The sequence below is a fragment of the Hevea brasiliensis genome, chromosome 5 (genome assembly GCF_030052815.1).
Source record: "Hevea brasiliensis isolate MT/VB/25A 57/8 chromosome 5, ASM3005281v1, whole genome shotgun sequence".
NCBI lineage: Eukaryota > Viridiplantae > Streptophyta > Magnoliopsida > Malpighiales > Euphorbiaceae > Hevea > Hevea brasiliensis.
In genome coordinates this window covers 12,120,375-12,131,648 of record NC_079497.1, presented here as the reverse complement: position 1 = coordinate 12,131,648, position 11,274 = coordinate 12,120,375, and the positions used below count along the sequence as shown (strand labels likewise).

General features: G+C 33.7%; 1 protein-coding gene and 1 pseudogene across 1 annotated transcript; one reads left to right on the top strand and one right to left on the bottom strand.

Annotated features, from left to right (window-relative positions):
• The first annotated feature begins 1,525 nt into the window (after positions 1–1,525).
• LOC110667256 (BAG family molecular chaperone regulator 4-like) lies at positions 1,526–6,406 on the top strand (annotated as a pseudogene).
• LOC110667255 (ammonium transporter 3 member 1) lies at positions 4,277–6,097 on the bottom strand. Its single transcript, XM_021828053.2, has 3 exons — positions 5,462–6,097; positions 5,084–5,369; positions 4,277–5,000 (listed from the first exon to the last, which is right to left on the bottom strand). Exons 1-3 carry the CDS (start codon positions 6,095–6,097, stop codon positions 4,498–4,500), a joined length of 1,425 nt encoding a protein of 474 aa, XP_021683745.1. The 3' UTR covers positions 4,277–4,497.
• Positions 6,407–11,274: the final 4,868 nt, after the last annotated feature.

Genomic DNA, 11,274 nt, shown 5'->3' with positions numbered 1-11,274 from the left:
TTTTTGGCTGAACTTTTAGATTCATGGAAATAATTACTAACTTTGTTGGAAAATATGACTAGCACATGATTGCACTTTTTGTGCTAGGGTTTCCCAAATTTGACAGTTTGTATTGTGAACGGATTTGTTGTACCGTGGATGTGTTGCGTGAATCAATATTAGACTCGAAAATTTATAATTTTTATATTTTGCAAAGATTTCTGATTATAAATGAATTTTTTATTTTCTTAAATAAGTTTTATTTATATTTTTTAATTTATTTAGAAATTTAAAATATTACTTCTATTTAATTTAAGTCTTTAAATATATTTTCTATTTAGATTAGAACTTTTTAATTTATTTTTAAGTAGCTTAAGATTTAGAATTTTATAAATATTTATTATATTTTTATCATGTACAAATTTTTAAATCTATTTAATAATTTTTTTTTTTATATAAAACTGGTTTGCAGCTGTGTCGGCGTTACTTTGGGAATTGTCTCAGGTTTAGGCTCTTGTTCCATGAGTGTACCACTTCATTGGTCTGAATGTGCTGCACAATGAGGAAGGTGTTTCCCTATGAAGTGTGCCATTCAAACTTGAAATTTCAAAGTTTTGGAAATGTTTTTAATATTATTAGTTGCTAATTGATATATGCAATTATGTATTTGTGTCGATGTTCATCCTGCCTGGATTTGTATTGACGATTGTGGTGAACCAATGAAATTCAGTAGGTTTTCTTTTTCCTTTTATTTTTCTTAGATATAAAAGAATTATGTAATTATTACCTAGGATGATGATTTAATTTTACTAGTATTTTTATAAAAAATTATTAAATTTTAATTTATTTTATAAAATTTATTAAATTTTAATTTATTTTTATAAATTATTATAACTAAAATAAAATTAAATATTTTTAATTTAATTTATTAATTATTTTATAAATAAAATTATGTAATTAGTAATATTTGATAAGAAAAAAAAAATTGAAGGATTTGATGATAATTTAGTAGGATTGAGTTTCATGCAATTTTTTTAAATAAAAATAATAAGATAAAATAATTTTATTTATAAAATTCAGAGATTTCTTTTGTTAAAAACACTCATAAAATTAAACCGCTTGTGTGATGTTTACCGAAAAAACCTTGGGTGTAAGTTTGGTTGGCGAGGCGTGCTGGGCTGAGGTTGTGCATCTCTGCTTGGAGCGATGCAGCCAAATTCTTTTCGGCAGAATTCGTACTTCATGTTGTATTTGGTACTAACTGAATAGGAAATTCGTTTATTAAGACTTGAAGAAATCTAAATCTTTACCCAACTGTATAACTATACTAAATTATAAGCATATATTACGTTAGCATCCTTCGTAATCAAACTTCAATTTATACATTTTTGCATGACATTAAAGTTATAATTTTTTTAAAAAAATATTATCACTAGAAAAAAAAAAGAAAAAAAAATGGAAATGTTAGAGTAGGATAGTTTAGTTGGCCATTTTTGTAGTGAAAAGAGGTAGTCAAATACAGTTTGTGTAGAAATAAAAAATAAAAAATAAAAAATAAAATAAAGGAGAAAAATTATCACTAGAAAATATGACAAAAAAGATACAGGGGTCGTTGTTGCAACCAGCAATCCCCAGTTTCCCTAGCATTTGATATTAGTAAGCAACAAGGCAATGTAAAAGCAGTCTACAATTTCATCCAGTAATCAACTCCAACTCCAGATCCAGATGAAGAATTCGTATTCCTTGATTGAAGTTTTGGAGGTCAGGCCATGTGGCATACTCGTCCTGAGAAGAGAGTCTGCTTCTTCTGATGATGCTTGGGCCCTTGATCAAGATCAACGTCTCTCATGGTCCCTCCCAGCATGTACCCGCTCAATCTACTTTCAGTAATTCCCTATTTTTATTTTTAAATTTTCTATTTTCTACATTTTTTTTTATCTTGACCTCTCTTCTGGAAGATTTGGTTTACTGGATTTCTTGTTGTTTGATTCTTGTGTAAAATTAGGGGGTTTTCAAGTGGGTTTCCTTCATGTTCTACCCCATGAAAAGTGTTTTTGTTTTTTTTTATTTATTTTTTTTGTAAGTTATTAAAGTGAAATTCTTTCGAGTTTATTCATTTTTAATTGCTAGACTTTTAACTTTCCCATTTTTTTGAACTAAATGCTTTGCATCCTTGAATGAACAGAACTTTCTTGAGGTTATTTTTCCCTTTAGCAAATTTTGGCTTAATTGCATTCATGTTGAACTCGAGTCTAATCTTTTTTTTTTTTTTGTACTCTTTGAAATTGTTTCTGCTTTATTATCTTCGAATGACTTTTTCCTTGTTTAATGGAAACAACTTCTCATGGTTAGAAATTTTTGTAAATGTCATCCTTGAAGTTCTAATTTTCTGGATTAGAAAATATTACAAGATTATTCCTTTAATGATCTAATCTTGAGTGTAAAATAGGCTTTCTTTCTACCTGTTGACGCCATTGGATTTTGTCATTAATTGCTTTTCTATTTCAGGATATATGAAAGAAGTTATTGAATCAAAAAAGGGGTCTGGAGCCTAAACGGCAAAAGATTTTGTTTAGGGGACAAGGGAATATTTGCATTAGGCAGGTGTGAAGGATAAGTAGAAGATTTTTGGTTTTGGAAAGCATGGTAAGCGAAGAGGAGAAGCCTGTGGAGATGAAGGAAGAGAAGAAATGTCAAAAGCATTTCAAGCTATTGCTGAAGTCAGAGAAGAGGTCAATAAGCTTGTAGAAAGAGTAGGTCTATGTTTGCTCCAGTGGCTAATTAATCATGGATGCCTTCTGTGTGAAATCTTACTAAAATTTTCATTTTTTTTAGGTTTCTGCCTTAGTGGTGGCTGTGAAGGGTGGGGGCCAGACTGTGGAGGAGGAATTTTCTGTGTCATCAGAGTTTCTGATGAGGCAATTGCTGAAATTGGACACTATTCAGGCTGAAGGAGAACCCAAGGTATAGCAGAAGGCTGAGGTTAGTATTATGTGCAATGTTGCATTTGATCAAGTTTATTCACCACATTATCCTCCAAATAATCTAGCTTATGAGTTTCAACTGAAAAGTTCTTACAAGTATGGCTTGTATCTCCAGTATTTGAGATCGAAGTCTTATACTTAGAAAAATGTGGTTGGCAAATGTTAAGATGACTGTGCAGACAAGTTTGAGGGAAATGGAGCAAATTAGGAAGAAAATGGGCTAGCGATTAGTTGGGCATGCTCAGTATAATTGTTTTTGAATTTTAATTTGTTGTAGTAATTAAGGTTTTCAAGTCTTCAGATTGAGGATTTGTAAGATCTTGTGAGAATTGCCCAATGTAAAAGCCATTCCATGTGCTGAGAAACCTCATTTTACTTGTATTTAGCATTTCCTGGCTGAATATGGGTATTTTTCTTCTTCTTTTGTTCTAACTTTTTCTTTTCCTAGGTCTTACATGATTTGACTTGACCATTTATTGTTAAATGTGATACTTGTACTGATAACACAAGCTGTAATTTTCTCTTTTGGGGCTTGTGTATAGAGCTAGAAAACCACCTTACCTCTTTTTACTTGGCAAGTTAAAAACCCAGAAGCCTGAATTTAATTGGGTTGAACTTTGAATTTTGAAAGCATAAAAGATATTATCTTCCACCCTTGTGACTTGAAAATCATTGCTTTTTACTGATTTGCATTTTTATTTGTCTTGCATTAATGCATTTTTCATGGTATAGGTCTATTCATTTACATGTTGCATGCTTGGTTATTACTTCTTTAGGCTTTCTTCTCATTCCTTCATAGATGATGATCTCATTTATCCCATCTTCCCCCACCTGTTCCCTTAAAAAAGAAAAATAAAAAGTAATAAAAAAATCCTGCCATGAAGCTTCTTGACCTTTATTTGTTTGCATCATATCCTGCTTCATGATTGAAAAAGGAATTTCTGCAAGTAGCAGACTGTGCGTGCTAATTTGTATTCTTTCTTATAAATAGGTTTTAACTTGAAAAATTCTGAATTTCAATATTCAAGCTGAGAATTATTTACATTGTCATCAAATGCTGTTGCCTTTAACAAATTTGCTTCCATGAACAGTTACACTGTGTCCAGAACTACCATGATCTGCTGGACAACCTAAAGGCTAGTAATTCGAAGCCATTTAGCACTAGCAGTAGCAGCAATGCTGTGTCAGTGACAACTGAGTGGGAGACCTTTGACTCTGGATTAGGAAGCTCGAGTCCATCTCCACCCTCAGTCTCATCTTCAACAAGAATTAATCAGGATTGGGAAAGGTTTTATTAGGAACCTTCTTGACTATTTTAGCCTCCAGAACTAAGTGTCGAATATATAATTTCAGAATGCAGAACTCATTTTTATGGCATAATGTCTCATTTATATTGCCTTTTTTCTTTTTTTCTCCTGTTGGCGGGAGATCTTACATCTTTAAGAGCTTGAAGATCTATTAGTATACACTTTTGAATCAATTCTTATTTTTATGCAATAGCCAATGGCTATTTGCATACTATTTCCATCTTAAATTAAACATAGGGGTATTGGAGCTCCACAGAATCATGGTTTCCACTTATCATTGTAGAATTTTCCTTTTGTCCTTGTCCAGCTAAAGCATACGCTTGTTCTCCATGAGCAGCATCATCGCCAACTTTTAGCTCTTCATCAGTCATCCGCAGGGGTATCAACAATTTTATCACACAAAGAATGATGGATGTAACTAATACGTTCCACCCTATGACAAAACCTGCTCCTGCTAATTGCTTTAGAAATTGAATTCCACCTCGAGTACCATAGAATGCCCCTTTCGAATTAGGGACTACCAAGAACAACCCACTGAGGTATGGATGTGCAAAGAGCCCTGTCAGAGCCCCACCTAAGGTTCCGGCAACAGCATGAGTGTGTAATACACCCAGGGTATCATCAACCTTCTGCAGCAAGGGCAACTTCTTGCTCAAGCACATCATGGTGTACCAGGGGATGCTTCCTGATGCTAAACCCATTACTAGTGCTGCCCATCCTTGAACAAGACCTGTGGGGGAAAATTTTGGGAAATGAAGAAAGCTTTGTATTGAGAAGTTTAAAAAGTTGGCTTTTCGAATTGAAGGGTCTTACCTGCAGCAGGAGTAATACACACCAACCCAGTTATCATTCCCTGAATGGCACCAATCACAGAGGGTTTTTTGAAGAAGAGGACATCCCAACAGGTCCATGCAAGGAGACTTGTCGCTGCACAGATATGAGTATTGAGAACCGCTAAGGACGAGTCTACATTGGCAGTGAAAGGATCTCCGCCATTGAAACCGGTCCAGCCCATCCAAAGAATACCAGCGCCAGCCAATGCTAATAAGAGATTATTTGGTGCGAAGTTTTCCCGGTCTTCCTTTAGTCTTGGTCCAACCTACAAGAGAAATAAAGCAAGTTGACTTGTGTCATCAAATGTTGAAAAATTCCAAGTGCATGGACAGGAAAGGCGAATATATAGGTGCTTACCCAATAAGCTGCTGTGAATCCTGCTGCACCAGAAGCTAGATGGACAACATAACCGCCTGAATAATCCATGATACCCCATTGGAAGAGGAAGCCTCCGCCCCATATGCTGAAGGCTCCAACGCTGTAGGAGAAGGTGATCCATAGTGGTACAAAGACCATCCAAGCTTTGATGCTCATCCGGCCTAAAACTGATCCAGCAAGGAGTATAACTGTCACGGCTGCAAAAGCAAACTGGAAGAAGACCATGGTAGATGTGGGATACAGTGGTTGAGCTGCAGAAACATTTTTGTAATCCGTTGATGGGAGAATAGTTTGAGGAATCAAGAAGTCTTGAGAGACTGCAAGGCCAGCTTTGCCCCAAAATGGAAGGAGCTGATGACCAAAGGACATTTTGTAAGCCCAAAGGACCCAGCAAGGCATGACAGCGGCAAAGGCATAGAGTGCCATAAATGCTGAGTTAAGAGCCCATTTCTTCTTGACGAGGCCAGCATAAAGGATCACTAACCCTGGCATGCCTTGCATGCCGACTAATGTTGCAGAGATCATTTGCCATGCATTGTCGCCTTTGTTCAGCCATTCAGGTGCAGCTGGGCTTCCCTGTTGGTATGCTACTGGAACAACTGTAGCAGCAGCCATTGTTGGTTTGGAAGCCCTAGGATTTGGATTCAAAGCATCACCTTTACAGAGGTACCTATATCAGACAGAGGATCCTAGTTAGTTATATAGGGGTAAAATAAGAGGGGCCTTAAAATTCTACTGATTGTCTGGTTTGTCATTGTTTGTGGAGAATTCCCATGTTATGACATTTCCTAGTCATGTGCAATGAGTGGTGCCAGTGTCATCCAAGCTAACTTACGGTTTACCACTTGATATTTTATTGTCATTTTGAGTATCGTTTCAGTAATTGACTAGAATCTTTTGCCCAATCCAAAGATTCTTACAGAATCTCATCCCAAAGTCAAGAATCCTTAAATACACAAGGACAGCTAATTAAAGATGCGGGCTCAATTACTTTGTCTTTTATCCATGGTCAAAAGCTCGCCGGAGATGGTGGGGCTGAAGGTGGAAAATTTTGCACAAAAAAACACTGGTTGTTACTATTGAGTGACGACCAACTTGTAGGGTCAGCAAATGCCTGATAATTAGTATTCTTGAAAGAGCCCATGAAAGATTATGTGGAAATTTTGCTTAAACCAGACAAGTTGAAACCTGAGAGTCACAAGTTGAAACTAGACAAATTTCGAAATTCCGTTCCTATTAAGCTACAAGTTAATAGCGCGGTTCCCTAGCAAAGATGGTCCATTCGCCGTTGGGTGCAAGTAACTTATGACCGGGAAACCACCTTAATAAGTTCGTGACAGGCAATAATTAATTCTAATGCAATCTTTTTGTATCCAAAGTGGGTGTTATCATTGGACTTACGGCCGGTGATTGAATACTTACTCCGTTATAGCATAAAAGATTAAGAATTCATGTACTGATAATTTTATTTAATCAAAAAACAAATGGCTGGACATATGGGTATACACTACTAATCAGACTTAATATGATTAATCTCCTTGCGCATTCTAGTATTCTCTACTTCATAATTTTCATATTTATAAATCCTTTTTTTTTTTTTTTTTTTAATTCAAGTTTTGCAAGGAGAAGGTTACTTTATTTGAAGCTTGTGTGTTCTTCACTCGGTTGGCTTCTTTTTATATGTGTGTGTTGGCTTAAAAAAATCAGTTACAACAATCCAGTTGCTGATATGGGTTCTTAAAGATGTGTCCATTAATAGTTTCTGGAACGAGATGGATAATTATCACCAAGCATGAAGGCCTATTCATGGCAACGGTAGGATATCTATCAAGATTATTATACTCAAACTTGAGCCTATCAATATATTCAATATTTGAATCCGTCTTAATACCCGAATTCGTCCAAAACTCAATTATTATTACTTAAAAAATACTTAAACTCATCTTAAATCTGATTAAAATTTATTTTCAAATATCTAAACTTATTTAAAATTTAATTATTGTTATCTAAAAAATACTCAAATCCGTATAATTATATATATTTTAATTAATAATCTACTAAAAAATTATTTTTATTAATAATTTCTGTTTTAAAAATTTAATAATTCTATTTATTTAAAGTATAATATATAAAAATTTATCAATATTATAAAAAACATATTTTATGTTTAATTAATTATTTATATAAATAGGTTGGGATAACGTATATCCAATATACAAAATCCAAAGCCACATGGGTATTATATCTCAAATCCAAACTTATTCCAAACATAACTATATGCTACCTAAACCTATCCAATTAGGATTCAGTTACGTCGGATATTCACAAATACCTGACCTATTGCTATTCCTGCCGGTAATAAATTTGGTGTGGTGGTATGGTCCTAATCCCAATTTGATTGGCGGCGAGTTATTTCATGTACGCCATATTGAGATCCACCTCAGGATCGGTGGTAAATCCTCTTATGGGTGGATTTAATTAGAGGCTATAAAACTGTTTATTCACGAACCCTAAACCTATGGGCAATGATTGTTATACTTGAAAGTTATTTTTCTACCCTTAAAGGAAAAAAAAAATGGATGTATGACTGTGGAAGTGAAACTTGTACATGTGGAAATTGGAATTATATCTTCTTTAATTTTTGAGCGGAAGGGTTTGACATAGCCTAGAGCATCGTTTGGTTTTAAATCGGAAGTAGACTGATGGTTTTGGTTTGAAAGGTTAGGGATTCGGGACTATCAATTTTTATTTTTATCCAGTTTTGTTTGATTCACTTGGTTCAACTCAATTCGATTCAATTTGATCAAAATTGATTCTCAAAATTTTTAAGTGAAAAATCTATTTTTAACTCAGAATTAAACCGAATTTGTGACATCCCTAATCCATCTATAGTGTAGCCGAGCAAGATATGTCGCACAGTGTGCCGGAGCATCTTATCCTATCTTATTTCAATTTCTAGTTCTTAATTTATTTATTAAAAGCCCCTAAGTGAAGTTTATGCCATTTATTGAAATTTTGAATTTATTTGTGACTCTGAAAATTTTACAGAAAATTCGGCAGAGTGCAGGCTAAAAATTGAAAAAACAGTTCTTCGGAACCTCTTAAAAAAAAAAAACACTTCCAATATATTCTTCAAATCTCAACTCCAATCAACTTCAACTAAATTTCATCAAATCTCAATATTGCAAATAATAATTTCATATATAAACAAAATTCACACTCAAATTTCAAAAATAAAATATAAAAATCTTGTTAATTACATAATTTACATTAATTACAGGAGTTTACAATTCACATGGCACAATGAAAATCTAAGTACAAAATACAAAATATAAAGTACAGAACAAAATCCTAGAGTCCTACCAAGAACACTGCAGAAGTGGTGACACTGTACACTATACAGATCCAGACGCTCACTCAGTCTGAGGTCTGCTAGGCTCTCTATCGGTCTCACCAGTACCTACGCATTGCAAAAGTGATGTGCTAAGCAATACAGCTTAGTGGTGCCAATATAAAATAAAAATAAACTAAATAAATAAATATGCAGATATTATATTATCATTTCATATAGAATGAATTTATGATAATTGTTCATCATTGTAAAACTTTTAATACATTATGTGTTCATTATCTGGTTATAATTTATTAAGTCTTATTTCAGTAGCCCAAGTACCCTATACTAGTCGACTGTACTTAATAAACGGGTAAATTGGCACTGGGTACCAAGTACCTCAGACCGTCACACCATCGGTCACATAGTGTCTGCCAGGTGTGCAACAGAACGACTAACAAGCCATATAAGCAATCAGGCATAAAGCCGAATGTATCAATTATAGCAAAATGGCTATAGGCCATAATATCATAAAATGACATAAAATATCACAAATCACGAAATGGCATAATATCATATATAGTACTGCTATCAGAAACCTATTAGCATGCCAACCTATCAAAACCAATCATTCTAGGCATACTAGGGCATTTTATAAAGTTAATTATTTAATTTCTTGCATTTGAGGTTTGGTAGTTACCATTCACACACAAATGTTGATTTTTTCATACATAATAGATTTGTTAATTCTAATTCCACCAAGATACCACATTTTGAACTTTATACTTATTTGCATTAGTCGTCAAACTCAATTCATAGCCCATTGATTGTTATTTCAAATTTTCAGATTTCATGGTCCATGTTTACTATTCCATTGGACTAATCTACAGTAGAAATTTAGCTAAACTTTCTTCATGAAAGTTGTTCCTTTATGTGTCTTCTTTAATTCTCTTTTTGAATCACTCCATTTGGAGTTTTGTAGCTCAAGTTATAATATTTTTACCATAATTGGCTAGATAGGTCAATACCCAGAATTTCTGGGCATAAATTGGTTCTGGCAGTTTTAGTATTTTAAATTTGGCTAGCAATTTGAATTGGTTATGATCAAAATTTGAGTTTCTATTCTCTATGAAAATTGTTCTAAATTGTCTTAGCTTTCCATTGGTTTAAAATTCAGGTCATTTAGACCTTTCTATACAAAGTTATGGCCAAATAAACAAACACTGTTTATATAATCAATTTTCAGGTCTAGTCTATTGGTTATCCGGATTGAGGCAGAATTTAAGTCATCCTAAGTTGGTTTTCTAGGTAGGGTTTCTTCATAAAAAATATGCCATTATGTGTCTAGTTTCACCTCTAATTAGCCTTGTATCAATTGAAGCTACATAAGTCAAGTTATTATAGCCTAACCACACTGGACTCAAGTCCATAAATTCTGGCACAATAGGGGCAGCATACCAAATCAATTCTTAGTGCTACAATTCATTTCAAATCATGGTCAATTCACCTCAAATGGTCACTAATTGACCATTAGAACACCAATTAAACTTCATAGCACAAAATTCCCAATTTAGTCACAAAACCCTAACTTCAAATCCCTAGTTCATGCATACACCATACAATTCATGTGATTTTTCCATTTCAACTCCAACATATTCCAACATGCAAAATTTTATTTAAATTCTACAAATTTCTCATCAATTTCATGATCTTAGCAAGGAATTCATAGAGAGAGAAGAGAAAAGGGGCACTAACCTCTTGAAGCAAAGTTTCTAGGGTTTCAAATCTTTATTTTCTCCTTGATTCTTGGCAGCCAAACTCTCTAACAAGATAAGATGGCAAATTTTGATGAAAGAAATTATGGATTTGGTGGTGAGAAATCAAGAAATTTGGAGGTAGGAAGAAGAAATAGCTATGGAGGAGGAGAGAGAGAGGAATCAGCCAAGTTAAGGGAAGAAGAAAAAGCTGAAAATTTTGGTCAAGTTTATCTCTTTTATTCTTTCTTGAAGTGCTTGTCAAATTTTGATTGGTGGAAAAATTTTAATTGCATCGTGCTTACTCAAGCATGATGTTATAATTGAATTTTATTTCTCTTTGTTTTCTTCTTTCTTCTACTCATTTTTAATTAATTTTTCATCAATATTTATTCATATTTTGTGTCATATAATTCACTTACTTAAATGGACAAGTTAGTAAAAAATGATCTCTGAAGGTAAAATCACCAAAATGATATTCGTTTAGCTTAACGAGCTAAAATTGTCTGTACCGATTTAGAAAATTTTTTTCATGTTTTCTTGGCATTCTATCGCTATCTAAGGCTCTATAACTCTTCACTGAAATCCCAAAAATTATTTTATAGGGTTCCCCTCGGGTCTAGGGTTGCTAACTGCTTTTACAGTCACTTCCGATTAGGTAACTCATCACCGAAGCTTAGGCTCATTTAACCTTAGTACATTTCATT

What these genes read in the sequence shown, in the direction of transcription:
- LOC110667255 (XM_021828053.2), bottom strand. Translation starts at nt 6,097, where the DNA reads ATGGCTGCTGCTACAGTTGTTCCAGTAGCATACCAACAGGGAAGCCCA. An exon ending in GATTCACAGCAGCTTATTGG is followed by an intron (nt 5,370 to 5,461) that starts GTAAGCACCTAT and finishes TTTCTCTTGTAG; the next exon opens with GTTGGACCAAGACTAAAGGA. An exon ending in GTGTATTACTCCTGCTGCAG is followed by an intron (nt 5,001 to 5,083) that starts GTAAGACCCTTC and finishes TTTCCCCCACAG; the next exon opens with GTCTTGTTCAAGGATGGGCA.